This window comes from Ctenopharyngodon idella, chromosome 9 (assembly GCF_019924925.1).
Source record: "Ctenopharyngodon idella isolate HZGC_01 chromosome 9, HZGC01, whole genome shotgun sequence".
In the NCBI taxonomy this organism is placed as follows: Eukaryota; Metazoa; Chordata; class Actinopteri; order Cypriniformes; family Xenocyprididae; genus Ctenopharyngodon; species Ctenopharyngodon idella.
In genome coordinates this window covers 22,655,635-22,681,041 of record NC_067228.1, presented here as the reverse complement: position 1 = coordinate 22,681,041, position 25,407 = coordinate 22,655,635, and the positions used below count along the sequence as shown (strand labels likewise).

At 37.0% G+C, this 25,407-nt stretch overlaps 2 protein-coding genes across 2 annotated transcripts; both read left to right on the top strand.

Moving 5' to 3' along the window:
• The first annotated feature begins 525 nt into the window (after positions 1–525).
• Positions 526–10,380, top strand: ehhadh (enoyl-CoA, hydratase/3-hydroxyacyl CoA dehydrogenase). The gene is made up of 7 exons (XM_051904626.1): positions 526–842; positions 1,117–1,220; positions 1,372–1,541; positions 1,744–1,855; positions 2,808–2,912; positions 8,055–8,396; positions 9,035–10,380. Exons 1-7 carry the CDS (start codon positions 769–771, stop codon positions 10,285–10,287), a joined length of 2,160 nt encoding a protein of 719 aa, XP_051760586.1. The 5' UTR covers positions 526–768; the 3' UTR covers positions 10,288–10,380.
• Positions 10,381–10,513: 133 nt separating this feature from the next.
• zgc:162707 (UPF0524 protein C3orf70 homolog B) lies at positions 10,514–21,703 on the top strand. Its single transcript, XM_051904648.1, has 3 exons — positions 10,514–11,667; positions 11,996–12,184; positions 20,969–21,703. Exons 2-3 carry the CDS (start codon positions 12,001–12,003, stop codon positions 21,556–21,558), a joined length of 774 nt encoding a protein of 257 aa, XP_051760608.1. The 5' UTR covers positions 10,514–11,667; positions 11,996–12,000; the 3' UTR covers positions 21,559–21,703.
• The last annotated feature ends 3,704 nt before the right edge of the window (positions 21,704–25,407 follow it).

Genomic DNA, 25,407 nt, shown 5'->3' with positions numbered 1-25,407 from the left:
AGGCCATACTTATGAATATTAATTAGTCTATGTTGCCGCTGATTGGTAACGTTCTTTACGTACATAGACACGTGATCTATTTAATATTCATTAGTAAGTCATTCGCTTTATTATCAACATTTTCCTTCTTTTTTTTTTTTTTTTTTTTTTTTTTTTTTAAATAAAAAGATGCCAGAGTGTAATGAAACAAATCCAGGAAAAGCTGAATATTTTATTAAACTATGCATGTTCTAAAAGTCTTTATACAAAAAGTATAAAGTACAGTACTATTTAAAGTATATATATATATATATATATATATATATATATATATCAGAAATACATAATTCCACTCAAAACCACATTTAGTTTCCTTTTTTTTTTTTTTTTTTTTTTTTGTTGTTGTTGTTGTTGTTGTTGTTGTTACAATCCAAAACTTGTATTTGACGTTTTTCTTTCAGCCTATTGGGTGGACGTCACGTCACAAAATTAATTTTCATGAGCCTGTCCTTGACCGTAGTAGAACTTGTAAATTTGCTTCCGGGAATGGAAGCGTTGTCTCCTGCGGTGACCAGATGTGATTTGAATAACTTTAGCTTTTTTTGGCAAACCAATGTGTTTATACTGTCACACACATACAATAATTGTGTCATGGAAGACACGTAGCAGATGTAAGACACATGCTCAAATAATAAATCAGAGTGGGTGTGAGTGCATTGACGCGCTGAGTTTGCTGGTGACAAGTTCCAAAGTCCTGCAGTTCTTTCAACTCACAACACAAACAACACAATGGCGCGATATGAACTTGTTAAACGATCAGTTGCTCTGATTACTCTTACCAACCCACCTGTCAATGCCTTAAGGTGAGTAAAAAAATAACGCATGTTCATATTTTCCAATCCATTTGTGTTTGTTGTTATTAAAGAAAGACCAAAATAGAGTAATTTAGTAATTTTCTTATTATGTACTACAATATTCTAATTCTAATTTTTGCATAGTTAAAAAACCTTTTATAAATGATACGATTGTTACACGTGACTTCAACATAGATAAAGACAAAGTGTCCTTGAAAAGCATTATTATAGTGCACATTTAACAATAGTGATTTTAACAAGTCCATCTGCTCTTTCTCCATAGTTCTGCAGTGCGTCATGGCATTGCAAAGACCATGGAGCGAGCCCTGAGTGACCCAAAGGTCACGGCCGTGGTGATCTGTGGAGAGAATGGAAGATTCTGTGGAGGTTAGAATATCAAAGACAAACATCCACCAAAAAAAAAAAAAAAAAGTTTTCAGGTTAAACAAAAGCTGGCACATGTTGCACAAGCCTTTCACTGAATTGCTTGGCTGAGGTATTTAAGTAGACCATCTGATGATAATGCATTTTTCTGCAGGTGCAGACATCCGTGAGTTCGCTGGGCCTTTAAGAGGACCTCCTCTGGTACCCTTGTTGGATTCAGTAGAGGCAGGAGAGAAGCCTGTGGTTGCTGCCATAGAAGGAGTGGCTCTAGGTGGAGGCCTTGAATTAGCCCTAGTCTGTCACTACCGTATTGCACACTTTAAGGTAAACAATTTTATACTACTGAACATGCATACTGACAACTAGCTTGAATATTGTGCAATACTGTCCAGACTAGTGCTGCTATGTTGTTAGTTAATGGGTTGAACTTTGATATCAATATTTGAAGTTTATCATAGAGGGGAAAGGTTGTTGGTTTGTGGTTTATGCACTAAGTATGTAGTGTATAATGTATTATGTGTTCCAGGCACGTGTTGGACTTCCAGAGGTGACTTTGGGCATCCTTCCAGCTGCTGGGGGAACTCAGCGTCTTCCCAGGCTCATTGGCATTCCTGCTGCCCTAGAACTAATCACCACTGGTAAATCATACACTTAGCCTATTGGCACACCCACATTTCACCCGAACAGACAAGTGCATTAAATATGTCAAGAGTTTGTTTCTGAATTTCCTGATTTCTTGATTCGCTAAACATGCTGAGCCCCCCTTTTTTTCTTTCTTTTCTTTTTCTTTTTTGATACTCAATAACTGCTGTCTCTGATATTTTCAAAGACATTTCATAAATAATTAAATAATTCTTCACTGTGGGAAGTGCTACAGTTAATCTGATCATCCAAGGTACTTTATGATAAAAATGAAAGCAGTTTTGTTTTCAGTAATAAATAAAACTTTTCCCACCAGGTGTCAGCATTGTACATCGTTTCTGATTGATTTTCTTTAGGGCTTACAGCAAGTCAAGTCGCCTTTATTTATGTAGCACTTTTATACAATAGAGATTGTTTCAAAGCAGCTTTACTGGGATAAACAGGAAAATGATGATTCAGTGATGTAAACAGAGTTCAATTCTGCTGTAAAGCAGCTCTAAAAAGAAAATTGTGTCATTGTTCATCCAGAAATGAAAATTGTGCCATTTTTTTTTTTACACACCCTCATGTCATACCAAATGTATATATTGTTATTTTTATTTATTTATTTTTATATATTTCACAACATTTTTGCAGTGCTTTTTTCTGTACATTTCATGATCATTAAAGAACCCTCTTTTTTTAAGAGCGTTCTTTAAAAACTGTTTTCCTGTGGTTAAATAACAGCATACAGGATTGGAACGCTGTGAGGGTGAGTAATTTATTTTCATTTCTGGGTGAACTAATCCTTTAACAATTGAGCAATGAGATTTCAGTTGTTTTACAGTTATGATGGGATTTTCCTCACCCATTGACATAATATATTAAGCAGAAAAATAATCATGTAAAGCACCCCACATCGTTCAATTTCTTCTTTACCAACGGCAGAATTATTGTTTCATATTGCAGGCCGCCATGTCTCAGCCCAGGAGGCGCTGAAGCTGGGCATCGTTGACCAGGTCACAGAACAAAATGCTTGTGAGGTGGCTGTGGAGTTTGCCCTGAGAGCTGTAGGTATGTCAGCATGAGCTTGCAAATATGGATATTAAAAGACTGAACAGTAAAGGGAAGCAGAGTGTTTGGCAGGCTTTCAGAGTCAGGGGACGTACCAGATAAATCCTTTGTCACAGCAAATGGAATTAATGTTTCATATCCTTGTCAACGAGTTTCAGAGTCGTTCTGTGCTTTTGATCTATTTTTCAAGAAGTGAAAAGGAACAGACATTATTAGAATACTAATTGTGACCGCTCTGAGCATTGCAGAACAATTTAAACAAATGACATGTTTTATGAGTGTTTTGGTTTTTATAAAAAACAGTTCTTGAGGATTAATACAGATCTTATATTCACTTTTATGATAAGATATATCTTTATATTACCTCGAACCGGTTTAAAAACATGCAAAATGTTAAAGGATTAGTTCACTTTCAAATGAAAATGACCCCAAGCTTTACTCACACTCAAGCCATCCTAGGGGTATATGACTTTCTTCTTTCTGATGAACACAAATATTAATAAATATCCTGACGCATCCGAGCTTTATAAATGCAGTAAGCGATACCAAACGAGTATGAGCTGAAGAAAGTGTCTCCATCCATATCCATCCATCATAAACATACTCCACACGGCTCCAGGGGGTTAATAAAGTCCTTCTGAAGCAAAGCAATGCGTTTGTATAAAAAAATATATCCATTTTTAACAAGTTAAGACCGCCTCAAGCCACACCGCCTTCTGTATTCAGATTACGAAAAAAAACGGAACTCATGTCGCGTCAGTTCTGTAAGTTGAATAGGGAAGGCGTAGGACGTAACGTAAGCTTTTTGAACTGCAAGAGTTTTACACTTCCTCGTAAGTAGAAAACGGAAGGCGGTCTGACGAAAGCGCATCGCTTCGCGTCAGAAGGACTTTATTAACCCCCCGGAGCCGTGTGGAATATGTTTATGATGGATGTGGATGGAGACACTTTCTTCAACTCATACTCGTTTGGTAACGCTTACTGCCATTATAAAGGTTGGATGCGTCAGGATATTTATTAATATATCTTCGATTGTGTTCATCAGAAAGAAGAAAGTCATATACACATAGGATTGCTTGAGGGTGAGTAAAGCTTGGGGCAATTTTCATTTGAAAGTGAACTAATCCTTTAATGATTATATTTAGGGACTAGACTCTTTGACTTTCAGTACAGCGGTCTTAAAAAAGAAATACGGGGCAAGTGAAGTCAAAAATCTTTGTTTATGCTGTCGCTTGGAGCGTTGAATCGTGCTCTCTCTGAAAAATAATTAGAGACTCACTGCAGCTTCTGGAAAATGAATGCCAATTCCTCACCTTCTGCTTGACCCCCATTTCCTCCAGTAATGAAAAATCATATGAGAGCAATTAAATCATTGAAAAGATTGCCGGGCTCTCTGAAGTATTTCTGTCAAATTATGCCGCTTTTCTAGGTCTACAGTAAGTGCAGCTGTTTATTTAGCCCTACAGACCACAAATTCACATTGAGAGTGAGGGAGCCAGATCTCTTGTAATGTGAATGTTGTGAGTGACACTCTTACTGAGAGATCAGGGTTCATCTAGAGTCAGGATAAGCTCTGGAGGGAGATTAAAGATTGGCCACAAAAGCTAATGCTCTCAATGTAATCACAAGCTGAGCGAAGATCAACCCCGCCAAATCCTTGCAACAGTCAACTAAATGGAATTGAGGAGCAGACGTGGCACAGGTATGGTGGACAACAGCCAAATGTGCCTGATTTACTGACTAATGGTAAATTGGAAATGGTCCAAATCAGTCAAATCTGTCAGAATGTAAACAGGTTGATTCTATCTCAAAATGTGACCACACAGAACATGTTTAAAGAGAATGGCTGAGAATTAATCTGGATGATAAATATCATGTATATGATAGATCCTAATATCTATTGTGAGACAGTAGGGTCTCAGAGGTAAAAATCCCATTAATTTTCTCCATTGATAGAGCTCAGCAGAGACCTCCCACTCTAATAAAGCATTTCTCTCTCTCTCTGTGTGTGTGTGTGTGTGTGTGTGTGTGTGTGTGTGTGTGTGTGTGTGTGTGACTAAAGACTTTTACATTGTTGCAAAAGATTTCAATTTCAAATATATGCTGTTCTTATCACAGTTTCAACAAAAATATGAAGCAGCACAACTGTTTTCAACATTAATAATTATAATAATAAGAAATGTTTAGCAAATTCGCATACTAGAATGATTTCTGAAGGATCGTGTAAATAACATTTTAAAATATATTAAAGGGTCAATGACTTGATAGGTCTTTTTTTTTTTGTCCAAATGCCTTAATAATAATAAAAAACAAAGATATTACATCCAAAGTATGTAAGGTAGTACAGCTAGATCTCTTTTATTGAATCTAAAAGGTTTTAATTATATTTTGCTACATATAAAGGTATTTTGAAGTGTCAAAAGGTCATTCGGTTTAACCGGCCAAAGGCCAATGCAGCCATTTCATTTGTGATTAAAATATCTTAAAATGTAATAAATGTATATATTTTTTATTCTGGCATGATTTGATAACATCATATATAAACATAGTGCAAAATGGTATTAAAATTATGTGTATAAGTTGTTGCTTTGTTATGAGAAAGAATGTTCTGAAAAATGAATTTCATTTATGTCATTCGGAGTAACCAATATAAAGGGACCATTTTGGATCCAGTCATGAGGTCCATATCATGTGACAGGATGTGACATCATTCAGACACCTGCAAAGGACCACATGGTCGTGAAGCAAAGTAACTAACTCTCTCTTAACTATTTGAAAAATTCATGTTTTCACTTGCTCATACACATGTCCCGAAACATAAGGTCGTTCGGTACAACCGCAATAAAACGTGGAAAATGTTGTAATATTTTAAAAACTTGTACTAAAAATAAAATTTTTAAAAATAAAATCCTTTTGTTACCTAGCTAGCAAGGTAACAAGCTAGCTAGCTAGATATCAGCCTGTTAGCATTGTTTGAAAATATCGTCATTTGGTATAACCAAAAGTGTCTTTCGGTAAATCTGAAATTTTGGTTAAACCGAATGACTTTTTTGGTGACAAATTTTGTCCATATTGTAAAAAATGACAAAAGCAGTGTTAATTGATTATAAAAACCACATAATCTCATTGTTAACACTTAATAAAACTTAAAAATTAATTATATCTCCATTATGTTTTTTTTTACACTTTTAAAAGCCTTATCCGTCAATGACCCTAAAACAGAAACCAGTTGTTTTAAATTTATGATAATATTTCACAATATTACTGTTTTTACTGTGCCATTGATGAAATAAATGCAGCCTTACTGACTCCACACTTTTGAATGGTAACGTATGAATGTTTTGCAAATAATTTATACTCCATAATAACTACATTGTAACTCAATAGATTTATATTGTATTATTGCTTTTGATTCAGGAACATCTTTTTGATTTTTGATTATTAATTTATTTATTTGCCTCAAATCAAATGTTGAAATGTGATTAATCTTGTAGCTGGTTTGTTTAGTTCTTAGATTACAACTCTTTACATGAAATTTTTTTTTACAATGAATGGGAAAAATACTTGCAGAACCAAGATTTTATTAATTTACTTATTTAACAGCCAACCATGTAAAAAGTAATCACAAAAAGTGCCACGCTCATAGTCGTTCAACACTTTTTCTGTAGAATCTCACTCTCGGCGCTCATAGCTACAGAGATTTATCTTGTTTGCCAGTCGCTGAAACATCTGCCACATGCACCTATCAGGATCTGACCCATCCCTACTTACGCACAATAAATCACAGCATTAGTGATTCAAGTCCTGCCCACAGCATCACAGATTAACCACAGCAACATCTGTACTGTGCACTATAGCACAGCACACTAGACATCAAACCGGACACTCGTGCTTCTATGTGTTTCTTGAAAGGTACAACACCGTTTTGAAATACTTATTCCTGTCAATATATGTTCTCTTCATTGCTCAAAACAGGACAGTGCAGAAAACAGATAGAACTGTTGGTTTTTGGTCCTGCTGGCCCTTTAAGGCTCATCAGAGTGACCCAGATTCCAGAGAGAAAGATGAATCTAATGCAGTTAGAATCTATATTGAATCAGGTACCGCCCTGTGTAATCCTTTTAGTGAGGCAGGAAGTCAAACGCTAGAACCTCTGAATAAATTAAAAAATGCAGTTTTGATGGGCTGTTGTGCTATGTATGTGTGTACTTGTCTTTGTGAGGACCGGTTTTAGTTTTAGACCATCGGAGTGAGGACAAAGAGAGTAAAGTGAGGACATTTTGGCCGGTCCTCACTCTCTGACACCCCTTTAAAGGCCAGTTTGAGGGTCAAGACTTTGTTTTAGGGATAAGGTTGTGATTACATAAACATAATTACGTTATAATTTGGTTTAGGCTAAGGGTTCGGGTTAGGCACTTAGTTGTGATGGGTAAGGTTAGGGTAAGGAGCTAGAGATTATTGCATTGTGTCAATGAATGTCCTCACAAAGATAGATGTACAAGTGTGTGTGTGTGTGTGTGTGTGTGTGTGCGCGTGTTTTTGTGATTCATGAGGACACAAATTTGTATAATGACATGGGTATTACACTGGTATTACGACGTAAACATGTTTTATGAGGACATTTCATGAGTCCTCATATTTAAAATAGCTTTAAAAACATACTAAACAATGTTTTATTAAAAATGTAAAAATGCAGACAGTTTTCTGTGATGGGTAAGTTTAGGGGTGGGGTAGTGTAGGGGGATTGAATGTACAGTTTGTACAGTAGAAAAACCATTACGCCTATGGAATGTCCTCACTAAGATAGCAAAACAAACCTGTGTGTGTGTGTATGTAGGTGTATGCCAGAGATAAGCACAGAATATGACTCAAGTCAGGTCTAGTGTTTGTGTTTGTGTGCTTTGAATGCTGATTACACACTTGAACTTTCAGAAATCCAACATATTTTAGAAACTGATTACCATGAGTATTTTGGAATATCTCTTGAATCTTCCATTACTATATAATTTTTGTGCAACAAATTCAACTGATTCAGAGTAATTGTCATGTTTGTTATAAAACGACTATAATAACTACACCAGGTTCAATACTGTCCACTTAGAATTGCCTATTTTGATATCATATCCTTTATATGTTTTACAGCCAAACCGCTGTCTTCCCGAAGACTGAGCTCGCTGACCACGCCCTGCCCTCCAAATCTGGATGCCCTATTAGAAGCGGTCACTATGCAGATTCAAAAGAAGGCTCGGGGAGTGATGGCCCCTTTGGCTTGTGTTCAGGCAGTGCGGGCAGCTGCTACAATGCCTTACAGCCAGGGAATAAAGCGGGAGAGTGAACTGATGGCCACTCTTTTCAACTCTGGCCAGGCCCGGGCTCTTCAGTACTGCTTCTTTGCTGAGAGGACTGCTGGGAAATGGACTCTACCTAGTGGAGCGCAATGGAATGACACCAAACCCAGAGAGATCCGGAGTGCAGCCGTCATAGGTACCCAAAGAGAATGTCTTTATGTGCATGAACAAAACCTGGGGATGGTAGCAGGATTATTTGGTTAACTAAAACTATTAAAAAAAATTTGTGAATTGAATAAAAATAAAATTAATTATAATTATTAAATTTACATTTATGCATTTGGCAGACATTTTTATCCAAAGCTACTTGCATTGCATTCAAGATGCACATTTACATTTGATCAGTTCTTGCTTTACTTGGGATTCAAACCCATGACCTTGGAAGTGTTTGTGTGTTCCCTGGGAATTGAACCCATTGCTATTGTCATTCTCTTTCTGCTGAACAACAAGAATATATAAGTTAATTTAAAATGAAATATTTCTGTATAATATTCTCATCTTGGACAGCTAGGACAGCACACTTATATGTTGTTAGTGTGCCAGTGTTGTTTTTCAGCAGTGTTAAACCATCTGTTTGCTTGATGTTTGAGACAAGCAGAGATGTTCTGTTATGAGAGAGGAAGGATGCTGGCAGTGTGCAAACCACCATGCATAGAAATTTGGCTCTGCTCAGTTTCACCATCTGCCAATTAACAAGTCTAATTGTACCTATGTTGTTTTAAATTGGTGGTTTTGTTTTACTCTTTATTGACCATTAATTTGTCACCCTTTTAGGTCTGGGCACTATGGGAAGGGGCATTGCTGTGTCTCTGGCACGTGTGGGAATTCCTGTCATTGCTGTCGAGTCAGACAAGAAACTCTTGGAGACTGGCAGGCAGATGGTGATTGGCATGCTTGAGAGAGATGCCAAAAGACGGGGAGTGAGTGCCTCTCTCAATCTCCTCAAATTCACCCTCAGCTTACAGGACCTGAAGGATGTGGACCTTGTTATCGAAGCAGTCTTTGAAGACATGGCACTTAAGAAGAGTGTTTTCCGAGAGTTGTCCAAGGTGTGTAGACCAGCCACTCTACTCTGCACCAACACCTCTGGTCTAGATGTGGATGCATTGGCCGGTGTGACGGACAGACCGCAGCTGGTGATTGGGATGCACTTCTTCTCACCGGCACATGTCATGAAGCTCCTAGAAGTTGTCTGTGGGCCTCGTTCCTCAAGTGAAACCATTGCTACAGCGATGAGCCTTGGGAAGAGGATGGGAAAGGTGAGTGTTGCTGTTGGAAACTGCCCTGGTTTTGTTGGAAACCGCATGCTGAAGCCTTACTCGGATCAAGCCACCTTCCTGCTAGAGGAAGGGGCCACACCTGAACAAATCGACAAGGCTCTGGAGGACTTTGGTTTCGCAATGGGAGTCTTTAGGATGTCTGACCTTGCAGGCCTTGATGTTGGTTGGAGAGTCCGGAAGGAATCTGGGTTGACCGGGCCTGATGTTGACCCAAAAAATCCCCCACGTAGGCGCCAAGGGCGTAAGTACTGCCCCATTCCAGACATGGTCTGTGAGCAAGGCAGGTTTGGCCAGAAGACAGGTCGTGGCTGGTACATGTACGACAAACCTGGGGGTACAAACGCAAAGCCCGACCCACTGATCCAGAACCTCCTTGAGATGTACAGGAGCAGGTACGGCATTCAACCACGCAAGATTACAGATCAGGAAATCATCGAGCGATGCCTTTTTGCCCTGGCCAACGAGGGCTTTCGTATTCTGGAGGATGGCATAGCTGCCCGACCGGAGGATATTGATGTCATCTATCTGTTCGGTTATGGCTTTCCAAGGCACCGAGGTGGGCCCATGTTCTACGCCAGCATGGTGGGCCTGCAAAGAGTCCTGGAGAGGTTGGAGCATTACCACCAAGCCCATCCTGATGTGCCTCATTTGGAGCCCAGTCCTCTTCTGAAAAAACTTGTGGCTTGTGGCAGTCCTCCTGTCCAAAAATGGAGAGAGCATATCAAAACAATGCACAGCCATCTCTAAGAGCACCATGCACAACATGCCAAATATGTGTATTTAGTCTAAAACTCTACATAAAACAGGTTATTAATAAAGAATCTACTTTTTCAACTCTTATCCATGTCTTATCGGCTTATTATTTCTCCCTGAATAAGTTTTAATGTCCCGTGTCTGTGTTTTTTTGCATTCCTTAGAAGCAGACATCTGTAGTTTTGGCAGAAAGGACGGTAGTTGTGACTTCCTGTTAGTAATGTGGCTTATTACCTTGTTTCATTTTTGCACAGCTCTGGTCTCGAGTCCCATTGGTGCCATTACTCCAGTCTTCAGTGTCACATGATCCTTCAGAAATCATTCTAATATGCCGATTTGGTGCTCAAGAAACATTTCTTATTATTATCAGTGCTGAAAACTGCTTAATATTTTTGTGGAACCTTGATTAATTTTTTAGGATTCTCTGATGAAAAGAAATGTCTGTCACTTTTGATCAATTTAAAACCTATTTATATGCGTTTTATTATTTATATGGCTCTGCATTCAGTTTGAGGAAAACTTTTAATTAATTTGGCTTTGAAGATCTATGTGGAATAACTGGTCTGTTAGGTGTAGTGTGTACGATGTGATTTGTGCTTTGCTGCAAGGGATAAGTTAATTGCTATTGCTTCTGTGCTGCTATCCAAATATGTTTGAGGCTGTTTAATTAAACACAACTAAACTCCTGTGCTCATGCTTTTGAACTATGACCAAGATGGTGTAGGAATCAAACTATGAAGACCAAATGAAATAATAATAACCTACAAAGAATAATAGTCAAATGGTGTAAGAATTACCTACCTAGTAGTCAAATGAATAATAATAGAAAATTTCTTTTAGATTTTTTTCTAAAGCCTTTCCTTGTGTACTGTACAATGAAATCATGTAAATGAGAAACCCTTTGTAATGACTCTGAGCGCCGTCTGCTGGTCAAGTGTTGTCCCAGCAGCTGTGTGCAGTATATTTTCCGTCAGTGTGCGAGCAGCGCTCAGTCCCGCAGCAGCATCCACTGCGACTGCAGCGCGAGGAGCTGACGCGCCGCCCGGCTCATGTTTCACATAAGTTTAAATCTGCGCTGCTTTGCTGACCTTTTTTTCTCTTTAATTAGCGAACGCTCCAGGACTCCTTACATTGATGATTGTTCCTCAATACGGATCTGGCAGATACTGTTATTTTAACTTAGTTCTATTGATATTTCTCTGGAAATCTATGAAGGATTATCCTCATCGAAAGCCATTTCAGTTTAATGTGGAAAAATGTAATTCTTCATATTCAGTACGACTACAAGGATCTTAATGCAGATGTTGTGGGAAGTTTAATGCAGATGTGTGATGGTAGAATATCATCAGCTGTAAGTGGTCAAACCTGAATAAGGTAAGCACATCCAAACTCTAAACACTTTTATAGTTCGTATTATTTGACACTAACACTTTGCTGTTCATCAATTCTTTTTTTTCTAATAGCCTACCGTAATATTTTACATAACACAAATAATAGTACATGTATTACAAGATAATATTATATAATACTATATAAAATCTTTAAAATGTAAAATACCGTAAAGTCTGACCTAAAAACATTTTATTCCTCTAACAGTTCTTATTATTTGAGACTAAAACCTTCCTATTTGTAATGCATCTTAAATCAGTAGGTGACCCTCTGGTTGACAGCATATCTTCATTGCATGACTCTTCTCTTACAGTAACCATGGCTTACACTGGAGTGCAGAAGGCTTTGAAGAGTGATAAGTTAGATGAAGCTCAAGCTCTGGCCAAAAGCTGTGCAGGCAGACCGGACTTTCTTCCCTGTGATGGACTGTCCATCTGCGCGACACACAGCCACGGAAAGTGTTTCAAACTGCACTGGTGCTGCCATTTAGGCTGGTGTCACTGTAAGTGGCCAACTTCCAACATACAGATACATTCTATTCTATTCTATTCTATTCTATTCTTAATACATTATGAGACACTACAATAAGTGTGCACTACTCTAAAATGGGAAGTGGTACAAAGTATCATTAACTTCGCACAATAGTGCAGCTTACAGTATGATTAAAGATCACTGCCCAAATATTCAATATAGCAGGAAAAAAACTAAATACTATTTATATGAATCTACACTCTTAGAAGAAAAGGTTCTATGTAGAACCTTAAAGGAGTAGTTCACTTCAGAATTAAAATTTCCTGATAATTTACTCACCGTCATCCAAGATGTTCATGTCTTTTTTTCTCCAGTCAAAAAAAAATTAAGGTTTTTGAGGAAAACATTGCAGCATTTTTCTCTATATAGTGGACTTCAACAGTTACCAACAGATTGAAGGTCCAAATTGCAGTTTCAATGCAGGTTCAAAGGGCTCTACACGATCCCAGATGAGGAATAACAGTCTTGTCTAGCGAAACGATCTGTCATTTCCTAAAAAAAAAAAAATATATATATATATAAATATACTTTTAACCACAAATGCCCGTCTTGCACTAGCTCTGCGACGCGCCACTCATTACATAAACGTTGACGTAGGCGGAACTACCACGGTGAAAAACTCAAAAACTTAAAAATCGTCCGACATCATTGTTTTACCTTTTTTTTTGTAAAGGCTGTTTGGCTTAGTCTTTGCATGTTCGCTTTGTAAACACTTGCTCAGTACCTGCGCATACGTCACGCATGATCTTTCCAACATGATTACGTAATTTGCAGAGCATTGCGTGGGGCATTGCAGAGCTAGTGTAATATGAGCATTTGTGGTGTATATATATATATATAAAATTTTATTATTTTTTTTTTTTTTAGAAAATGACCAATCGTTTAACTTGATAAGACCCTTATTCCTCGGCTGGGATCGTGTAGAGCCCTTTAAAGCTGCATTGAAACTGCAGTTTGGGCCTTCAACCTGTTGGTAACTGTTGTAGTCCACTATATGGAGAAAAGTCCTGAATTGTTTTCCTCAAAAACCTTAATTTCTTTTCGACTGAAGAAAGAAAGACATAAACATCTTGGATGACATGGGGGTGAGTAAATTATCAGGAAATTTTAATTCTGAAGCGAACTAATTCTTTAAAGGGATATGTCAGGTGCTTCTCATATATATATATATATATATATATATTTATATAAATATCCTTACGGATATATATCCTTATGGATTTTGTTTTAATTCATTAATTTTGTTTTAATTCATTTTTAATTTTGGTTAAATTTTATTAATTAAATAGCTTTTAAACATACTTTGCCACTAGAAAAAAATTTTTAAATAACCTATGAAAGTAATTTAAATAAACATGAAAGTATTACACAAACTTTTAAGACATTTCTCCTTATATAGAACTTTTTTGGCATAAAGAGTTCTTTAAAATTAAATCAAGAACCCTAGGGATCGATATAGAACCCCACTGAACCTTTTTTCTAAGAGTGTAGGGTTTCAAATATGACATTTATTTGAACACCACTATGCATTGCGTGTAAGATCACGCAACCTGTTTTTCTTATTTATCGTCACAGCTGTTTTGGTATCATTTATGAGCTTGTGTTGTCATCAGAAACTGCTGTCTGGTGTCACATGGATGCTTTTTCAGCATGAAATGGCTTCAGTTGTACCTGAGCACAAGCTTGAGAATTTCTTAGTATGCAAGATGTGGTAGATCTCACCAGAAATATCTCACCAGCAAATCCACTGTGAGAGTTAAAATCTCTATAGCTGACTTTATCAAAGCAGACATTACCCTTCCTGAACCTTGGCGTCACCTCTATATTCTCCAGTCGTTACCTGGACATGACCCTGAATCCAGCAGTCATCAGTGTATACACACAGGAAGCGTCTGCTCTGCTCCTTTAGCAGGATGTTCACTTCCTCTAGTTCACGTCACTCTGACTGAGTTCAGGTCCTGAGTGATTGTAATAGCTTCCATTGTGTTTAAGGGAGGTAAATGTCAGTACGAGCCCTTTAGAACTGTGTGAACAGATCAAACCGTATTTAATACCCTCTCATGACACTTCTGCCAAGGGAACTGAACTTTATTGAGTTCAACCATCAAATAATAAAAGAATATTATCCTCAACGGCCATCACAGTAGTTTTTTTTTATTTTTATTTTATTTCCTCTATATTTTCGATTAATTCCATCCTTTTCCGGATCATGCTCTATCTCTATCTATCTATCTATCTATCTATCTATCTATCTATCTATCTATCTATCTGTCTGTCTGTCTGTCTGTCTATTTGATCAATAAAAGCATGTCTGTAATTAACATAAATTCTACTGTGATACTGGTCTACAAATGCAGTTCATCATTATTTGCATGCAGTTTTATAATTTGTATGATCGCATACATCCACATTGTGAGATATGAGGTTGCAAAATAATGAATTTGGATTGTAGGATGGTGGGAGACACTCAGTGTTTTTTTTTTTTTTTTTTTAATTTGTGTATGTCCTTTATCAGTTTGTGCACATGATGACAGCTATGATCTGCCATTATTGCAATAGAGAAAGATGATTATGTTAATGCATGCTTTTGGTTTATCAGCCAGAACACTTGCCCTGTGAGAACTACCGACTGGTGCGCCATTGTGAGAAGCACTAAATGTACCATAAAATTACAAACACAATATGCTCACCCTGATATGTATTGTTTAGTATACCGGATCTGTTGAATAATTCATGGCTGGAAATCCTGGAGCTTTGTTGTGTAACTGTATGAACTACGACTAAAATGACACCTAGCACAAATGGTGACTGCTATTCATGATTCAATGCGTGGCTCATTATCAGGGGAAGCACTTTTCATTTTTATGATAGATCTATAGATCTTTTGCTTTAGTGGAGATGTACACTTAAAGGGCTAGTTCACCCAAAAATGAAAATTCTGTCATCATTTACTCACCCTCATGTTGTTCCAAACCTGTATGAATTTCTTTCTTCCACTGAACACAAAGAAGATATTTTGAAGAATGTTGATAACCAAACGGTTGATGGACCCCATTGACTTCCATAGTATTTTTTTGCATACTATGGAAGCCAATGGGGCCCATCAACTGTTTTTTTTTTTTTTTTTTTATCTCGAAAGAAATAAATGGACACTTTTGCAAAAAAATGTCTATTTCAGTTTCCCCATCACAGTTTTCACAAAAATAGTAAGCAGCACAACTGTTTTCAACATTGATAATAATAATAAAAATGTTTTCTTGTGCAGGAAATCAGCATATAATTAGAAGAATGAAGTAATGAAGCTGAAAATTCAGCTTTACCATCATAGGAATAAATTATATTTTCAAATAGAAAACTGTTATATTGAATAATAATAATATTTTTGATCAAATAAATTCAGCCTTGTTGAGCATCAGAGATGTCTTGTAAAAACATAAAAAGAAATCTAACTGACCCCACTGAATGGGTACTGCTAAGTAAAAAATATCCCCAAAATTCTGTTTCTGTTCTAGCAAAACAGTCTTTATTGTGTTGTTGTCTTACCTCTTCTTATGGTGCAGTGAGAGCCCCAACGGGACACCGCTGTGTTATGGTGTACATTGTGATGATTTATTAATATTGCTCTTGCACAGCACCGCACCGCACATGATACCGACAGCTTTGCTGTGCTGTGTTTGGGTTTGACAGTATCCAGTCATACTCTGAGCAAATCCAGGGCTGTGGTGAGAGAGCAGAAGCTGTGAGAGTGGCGTCTGCGCTCCAGGCGTGTACGTGCTGCTTAGTGATGTTATGTGGCCATGTGTGAAACGTGGAGAAGGAAGCCTCCTGTTTCTGGCTCTGTGCCCGCAGCTCCAGCTGTCAAACGTTGATTTCCTCTCTGAGCTCTGTTCTGGCTTGGAGATCCGGTCCTTGTCCAACAGATTTATAAAACAAAGAACCGACAGAAGTCTGTAAATGAATTCCAAACTGTACAAGTGGAACCTCTATTGTTGATTGCACATGAGAAAAGTGCAGTGAAATAATTGTGTTCCGCTCAGTTGAGATAGTCGGCACCGCCTGCAATTTGCTTCGTTCACTCTCTTCACAGGACATGTTTGGAATCTCATTAGAATGTAATGAGTTTGTTTTGCTTTTGTATTTCTTTTGTTGTCTTTGCTTTTCTTGGCCAGAGATGTTTATTAAGTTCCACAGAATTTATTACAGAAATCATGTCAAATCTCAGAGCTGCAGTAATTGTTTGCTTTTAGAACTTCAGTTACTTGTAGAAATTTCCATATTTATATGTCCAGTTATTTATTTGTTATTTATAATTTTTTGTAGGGATGCACAGATATGAACAATTTGGCCGATACTGATAAGTTGGCCAATAAATCTAAATCCAAATTTTTATATAATTTTTGAGAGCCTGATTACAAAGACAAACATTTCACCATTAAAAGCCATGTCCCAAGCGCACAATTATATTGTTCTCATTATAATTTCATGTAGCCTATGACAGACTTGCGCTGCACATGTCGCACTTGACTGTATTTTCCTTTTTGAAGTGACTCCAATCATATTTCAAGCAATTCAAAACCATCATGGTGAACAGTGCGCATCTGAAGTGTCTCAGCTGAAGGAAATATTACATTATTTATTGGCTTTAATATATTGGCCAAATGTTCTTATTGGGCCGATAACGATAACTTTAAAAATGAACATATATCGGCCGATACCGATATAGTGGCCAGTATATCGTGCATCCCTAATTTTTCGTGTTAATAATATACTGTTTTAGTAGTAGTAGTAGTAGTATGTTTCATTACACTACGTCAGATATTGTATTATTTCATTAAATTATTGCAGTATATATTATTATTTTGTATATCAGTACAAAAAGAGAATATAAAATGCAGCCCAAATGAATTGGCAGTTATGTTTTTGAATGGTTTGAATTTAAATGAATCTATTCACTAAAATGTAACTTTTTATTTGAAAAGCTACTCTCATGCTGTTTTAACATTCAGTTTAGTTAGTAGTGTCACTACTTTTAGTTAGTTAAAACCTGGAATAGTCATCTGTTTACAGCACCAAACACAAGATATTTGACAGTTGTTGTCTTATGCATTCTCAAGTGTCCTGTATAAATCCGTTATAGGGAAGTATGTATGGGGCTACTGTCATATTTTCTCTATAGAGCTGACTCCCGTATAATTCAGGGGATGCTTTTGAGAAAGAGACAGACAGAGTGCATGTGAGAAAGACACTTAGACTGAGCGATATGAGACAAGAGACTCACTGTCAAAGGCCATGAGCGAGTGAGTGGATGTGGATCTGGGCCTTAGATAACAAGGGATTAGTGTTGTCATAGATGTCCTGATCACACCCCGGCTGCATTCTGCCAGATGTGTGGAACGAGACGGAAATGAGCTGTATGCTACGGTCTGTCCCACCCTCTCTGGATTTTTCATTTTGACAGTTTTTCAACAAAGCTGAATTTTGACATTCTTTCAACAAAGTGAGCTCCCGTCTGAAACATGAAATGACAAATAGAAACAAAAAATAATCCTTGATCAATATTTTGAAAAGGTTCTCTCAAATTCTAATCAATAATATTTACAGTATGATTTAAAGGGGATCTTTCATGAAAAAACAAGATTTTATTTTTTATTTTGAAATATAGTGTTTTAACAAAGCTGCAGAGAAGAGTTATTCAGAAATCATCATATTATTGACACCAAAACCATGAGCACATTCACATGTGGGACTCAGGGATAAAATGGCATGAAGAAAAGCAAAAATGCTTCAGATTTTTAAAATGTGGGTTTAAAATGTGAATTTTATTTAAAAATATTTATAAAATAAAACAGATAAAACTTTCGTCTTATCTGTACAACCTTGAAAACGTTTTATTTGATATCTCACATGTGGTATATTTCATTATATTCTATTCTAGGCCCAACTAGCTGGTTTGGTATGTCCACAGTTCTGTATGCATGTTGTTAAATGTGTAGCTTTTAACAACAAATCAGCTCTTAACGGGATAGTTCACCCAAAAATAAAAATTCTGTCATCATTTACTCCCCCTCAAGTTGTTCCAAACCTGTATGAATTTCTTTGTTCTGCTGTACACAAAGAAAGATATTTGGAAGAATGTTTGTAACCAAGCAGATCTTGCCCCCCATTGACTACCATAGTATTATTTTTCCTACTATGGTTGGCAATGGGGGGTGAGATTTGTTTGGTTACATACATTCTTCCAAATATCTTTCTTTGTGTTCAGCAGAACAAAGAAATTTATACAGGTTTGGAACAACTTGAGGGGGAGTAAATGATGACAGAATTTTTATTTTTGGGTGAACTATCCCTTTAAAATGTGAAGAAAACACTCCCAACTCCAAAGTTTGGAACAGAGATTCCATTAAGATGTACTGTGGTGGTAAACAATAGAAAGGTGTATAATATAGCATAATAAGAGGCCGTCCAATTATGTAAAAATATTCAAATAGAGCGTTTATTCTATTATATGATGTGATATATGATATATGTACATTATTTACTGCTATTTTTGTATTTCATGTTGTTTTGATTTTATAATTAACAGCCATACAGCCAACAGATTAATAATTGATTTCACATATTTGATCATTTTAAGTATTTGATGTGAATGGGCAAAAAAAAAAAAAAAAAAAAATCATTCAGCATCTTGGCAGTGGCGCTGTTTCTTATTTCATATTCAAAGAGGGTAACCAATCATAACAGAGGCATTTACAGTGTATATATAGAAGTATTAAAGCTACAGTAACAAAGGATCAAAGGAAGGGTGGAACATGATTTTGAGGGGCAAGAAACATTGGCTGACATGGGCTATGATAAAAATGAAATTCTACAATGTGTAGAATAAGCATTAATTCATTCAGTGAAAGTAGTATTGCTTCACTGTAATACAGCCTCGGTGGATTACAGCATAACCTTCTATTTGGATGATCCCTTTTTTTATCTCTCTTTATGTGCACAGGTTTATTTTTATTATGTAATGAAATATGTTTCAGTGAATTACACTTGACTATTTTAGATTTTTGATCTCTCTTTTCTGACTGCAAATCCAAAGATGAACTAAACTGGTGTGTGGTAGTAGTTTTCATTAGCATGTAGATGGACGCCACAGGTTTTTGGATAACAGTCTCCATGTGAAATACTGATATGTGTGCTTTAATGAAAACAAAATAGATTTATTTGTAAATGATGATGACTTTCTGACCAGAGGCTGGCATTAGTGCACTGCAAGAGACTGAACATAATGAAGCATCCTGTGAGTTTTAATGCAATGCACATTTTTTTGTTTCAGTTATACGTAAAGTTTTGCTGCCTAAATATTCTCAAAGCCTTGGTTTTAGAATTTACTGCTTGCTTCAGTCTTGTTCAGTGTTGGGTAAGTTACTTCAAAAAAGTAATTAATTACTAATTACATCATCAATGTTGCATTTAAAATACTTTTCTAATTACTCTGTCTGAAAAGTAATTTAATTACTCAATAAGTAACTTACTAATTACTTTTTAAAATCCCTATAAACCTTGACCGGATAGACAATAGAAAGGAAACTCTTTTAATAATTTAGTCAAACATGGAATAGTTTAGCCTTTTATAGCTTTTTAAAACATTTTAACTTTATTAAAACATATACTATAATACTTTTATTTACTTTATAATACTTACATTTTTTTAGTAACAAATAGGGATGTCACTATACCAAAAATCTAGTAGTCGGTACCGATACCACCAAAAGTGCACAATACTCGATACCACAGTAAAAATATATAAAATACCAATAAAACAATGCTATATATTATTTTCCAGGTAGGCCTAGGTCTAATAGCAGTAAGTAAAAATACCACAGAAATTGAATAATCAAATATAAAATAACTCTGCAGAGTCATAACTGTATAAATTAAATATAGATTAGGCCTAGTCCTTATTAAAGCCATTCTTTTGTTGTTTGATTATCATTTATAATACAGACCACCATAGTAGACAGTAGCAAGTTTTTAAGGCTGCTGTCACTAAGACCTATTGGACGGAGAGAATATGCTGTTACACGCTGTTCACATTCACATAACCAAAGCGAATATACGCCAAGGCGGGCATTTTGACATAACCGTGTGTGTATTTGAACGTTTATGTGTAATAAACCGAGAAAATCTGACACTCGCGAGAGGCGGCTATGCGTGTGCGCTTTGGTCGAGAGCGCACGGACTGAAGACCGTATCTCAGAGAGCGTGCGCAGTTTTTTCTCTCTAGGACATAGCTTACATTTTACCGTAATGTTCTTGCCTACCTGTGTCAAAAAAAGTGAAGCAATTGGAATATTCCCATTCTGCAAAACAGCCACTCGCTTCTGCCGACATCTTCAGACAGTGACTACGCAGCCGACTGGTCACGCGCAACTGCACTACAGCTAACGATTTTAAAGAGGCAGCGTTCACTTCAACAAATTTAGATTTTAAATTAACTATTGATTTAAACAGAACTGTTGAACTAATTTACAGTATGTAACGCAAGTACATTATAAGTAACTGTAATTAAATTACCTAAAAATGAACAGTAATCCCTTACTTTACTTTTTCAGTGGATAAGTAATTTAATTACAATAACGCATTACTTAGTAACGCGTTACACCCAACACTAGTCTTGTTGATGTAATACAATTTTAGCACACAAATGAGTATGTGCTTTCTGATAGATATTCAGATATCTCCTTTTACTCTGTCTGTACAGGTAAATATGTGTACCAGCCCATGACCAATGTCGCTCAGCTACCCAGCACACCTGTGCCGGTCGCTCCATCCGACTGCACCGACACCATTGATCTGTCCATCTCTCTGACTGAACGCTTCCTCCGCATCTCCCCCTGTTTCCTGCCACCACCTTGTCCCGAACCCCCGAAATACTGCAACATTGCCGAACTGTTTATCGATGACTACATTGTCAAACGCATCAATGGCAAGATGTGCTACGTTCAGCGGCCTCCAGTTCACATGGAGGCCCCTCTTAGCCCGCCTCAGATAAAGCCTGCTTGTCTGATAGCACAGAAACAGCACACTGAAGACAAGCAAACAGTTGAGGAGACTGTTAAAGGACCAAAAATGGGCCACTGCTCTTCGCCCTCCAGCTCCGAGGACTCAGGGATTAATGCTTTGGGAGGACACTATCTGGAGTCCTGTGAGGAAGAATCTGAGGAAGAGGATGAACTTAGCACGGATGGACACTCTAGTCCAGGAAGTCTATGGGAACAGGATGAATGCACACTACTGTCCCCTTCCAAATCTATTGTGGAGATTATCGAAAATATTGAAACTACTGTGTGATATTTCTAGACTGCATATTTGCTCTTTCTGTTCTTTTCACATCTCTCTCTCTCTCTATTTGTCTGACAAGATTAACTCATTGTGTTAAAAGAAATATTGTATGTAGAGGAAAATGCTACACCCATAAAGACATTGCTACACTTTGTATTTGTCTCTGATCTACATTTCTACTCTCATTGTCATATGATCTTATATTTTAGGTTTATCAGCACAGTTCTTGACTTTAAATCTGCACTATGGAAGACTTTTTGGATAAAAATGAACCAAATAACATTATTGCGTGAGTACATAAAAACACTTTGCAGAATTGTGTTCTTGCCTTACCACAATTCATTAAGCCATGATGAATTATAGTAGTAGGCCTATAGCAATTCATTCAAAATGAATCGAGGAAATGGGGGTAATTCATTCAAAATGAGTTCTTTTTTGAGTAAACAGGTTTTTGTGGGATATTTTGTGTTTTTCGTCATTCATCCTTGCATTTTTAAGTCATGTTAGTAAGCCAAGCAAAGACGGTCGGGCTACTTTTGTGGCAGACATGCCATATTTGCTCAGATGAAATATATTTTTTATCTTGTAAGACTTTCTTCTTATTCTTAGTAAATCTTTCCCAGCAAGCAATAGCCATCATTTCACTGTCTTGGTTAACTATAGACCCGATATAGTCCGGCTATGAGTAACCCACTTCTAGCCAAAATACCACTGAATTTGGTTACATGTAATTTTTGCCAAAATAACTTGTGAGATGTATGATGTTCCATCATGTAAGCAAAGTCAACAGTGATTACAAGGTGTTTGGTTTAATTTCTTTTATATGTTCTATGCGTAGTCTGTGCATAGCCATGAAAACCAGCATATGCTAGTTAGGTATGTTTTGAAGATCCAACTCCTCCCACTTTACATATCCCTAAACCTACCCATCTCCACCCCCTGATCCCTAAACCTACCCGTCTCCACCCCCTGATCCCTAAACCTACCCATCTTCACCCCCTGGATCTGGATCCAACTCCTCCCACTTTACATATCCCTAAACCTACCCATCTCCACCCCCTGATCCCTAAACCTACCTGTCTCCACCCCCTGATCCCTAAACCTACCCATCTCCACCCCCTGAATCTGGATCCAACTCCTCCCACTTTACATATCCCTAAACCTACCCATCCCAAATCCACCCCCTGGATTTGGATTCTGGATCTCGTGTTCTGCAGTGAGGAGTTACTGAAATTTTGCCTTGTTATAGCTTAGATGTCAGGGCTGTGTTTGGGCGACTATTAGACGTCTTTTAAAAGCAAAATTGCTTGCTGGGTTGTGTAGCTAGTAAGATATGGTGATCACATGCGACCAAGCAGCCTCAAACAATAGATTTGTTCAACTTGAAGCGGCGCCGCACAGTCCAATCAGTGTATGACATCAAAGGCTCCATTTGCTCAAAGCCACTTGAAGGCAAGCCTGCAGCCTTAGCCGAAAAAAGTGTAATGCCTGCTAACGCTGCGGTACACAGGGAAGGAGACCAGAGGCCGTTTTTTTTTTTTAATGGATGTCAATGGAGGAGAGGCTTCACTATGCTGAATAAACCACTTTTGTGAGGAAATAGCTAATCATTTAATGAATCGACAGCCCATCGGCTAATCTTCAACATGTTTCATTTTGGATTTATCTATTTTTAGAGTTTACACTAAAAACTGTTTTATAAGAGAAGTCATGGACAATTGTGCTACAAGTAGGATTAAGTTTACGGCACTTCTCATTCATTTCTATGGTCCGCAAACAGTGATTGACTGTTGCACAACTAATGAACAACTAAATTCAATGACCTCAAGGCTGTAATGTGATTGATTATCAAGGTACACGTGATCCGAGTTAGCCGTTATGCTTTTTCTAATGGTAGAGCTACTGACACTCATATCTCCCAATAATAAGACCATCTCTGGTATGCTTTTGAATCGCTCTCGCTGTACTTTGATGTCATACACTGATCGGTCTGCGCAGCACTGCTTGAAGTCGAACACACTTTATAACTCTGTAAATAACTTTATGATTCCACCACTGATGGCGATAGAGAGGCCAATGATTTGTAGTGCAGCTTTAAGAAAAGCAACAAATAAATGACATCTCTGCTCTTAAACCTGCTACCACATTATAACAGATTGTAACCTGTTGACCAGTATATGAAGTTAAATGTGAAATATTTGCCACCTTGGACCCTTCTCAGTGAATATCTCATTCTGAAGGAGTGCTGTTTTCATGAGAGCAGAGGTGATACTGAAAGCTGGCATCTTGTCAACCATCATCGAAGAGGTCAGTGCTTTAGATATGTCATTTTTAAAAGGGCAGAGTAACAGACAAGGTATACATTTTATTCATCCCTTATGTGTGTTCCCTGGAAATCAAACCCATAACAGTGGTGTTGTTAGCACCCTATGCTAGCAGAGGAACTACAGTAGCAGATGCAATGAAGTCATATTCTTTAGCCTATCATGATGCTTTAACTATGTTTAGCTAGGTTCATCATTCCTGGTAGTTTGGGAGAGGAAAAGGCTTTGTTGGTCTTTGATAATTTAATAGTCTCTAACTCTAAGTGCTGAATATGACTGTCCTTTCAAATGACTTATGTAAGACTATTCAAAGCCCTCTGCAGTGCCGACATAATGCATTTTCATCAAGGTTAATTCCTATTCCAATACACAGAACATGAATAGGACACATCATGAACATTGGATGGAAATTATATTCTTGCTACTATAATTGATATTAGTCATAAATGTTCCCAGCAATTATGGCCGTAATTGTCAAATCCTTTCCTTTAGTTCTCTTGCCAGGTCTAACAAAGAGGAGCAGGTGTCTTTTGATATAAAGGTTTCTTTTAGCTCAACTGTCATTATCTTTAACGTATATGGTGCTCACTGATAAGCTTTTTCTTAGGTCATATTATTGCAATTTTTATGTATGCACACCTAAAATGTTTTTCTTTTGCCTGTCATTTTAAGATGTTATTGCCTTTATATGTGAAATATCCTTTAAATCCAACTTTTAGATTCACATGCTCTGTTTCTGGATACAGCCTTTATGATAAGTATGAATAATAATTTTAAAACAAAAAGTTGCCCAGATTAAGACACCAGCCAGATGGCACACTGCTTAAAGTTTATAGATATATAAAAGCTTATAAAAGATATAATTTAAATAGAGAAAGAGATTATGTTCATGTTCACTCTCAGTTTGATTGGTCAGTATTTCCTGAGCTCAGATCAAACAATGGACATGTCAAACCTGATGAAATTTGCAAAGGTCATGATATTTTAGTGTATCTAGCCATGTCACAAAATCAGCTTAGTGTGCTTGAGAAAAAAAATCTTTTCTCCAAAATTGTAGTCTTAAAATGTAATGCTATTTGAATCCATCCGTGGATGATGAAAAAAAAAATCATCTTTCAGTTTTCTGGAGAAAACATGAGTGGTGCTTGCCGCCGTGTTGTTCATGGTGATTGCCAGTGCACTGCTTATACGGCTGCTAAGGTGTTCTGAGCAGTGTTGGGGAAAGTTACTTTTAAAAGTAATGCATTACAATATTGTACAGATATTACTTACATATTTAGTCTAGAACTACAATAACCATCAAGTTTACACAGCGCACACAACACCTCTGTAATTTATTTCTCTTAACATAGGAACAGGAGAGCTGTAGCTGAAAGTAACTTAGATATTTTGTTGTAAATTGAAAAAGTAATGCATTACTTTACTAGTTACTTGAAAAAGTAATCTGATTACGTAACTCAAGTTACTTGTAATGCGTTACCCACAGCACTGGTTCTAAGTGATTTCGTTTGTTGTTACTCAGTTCCTATGGTGT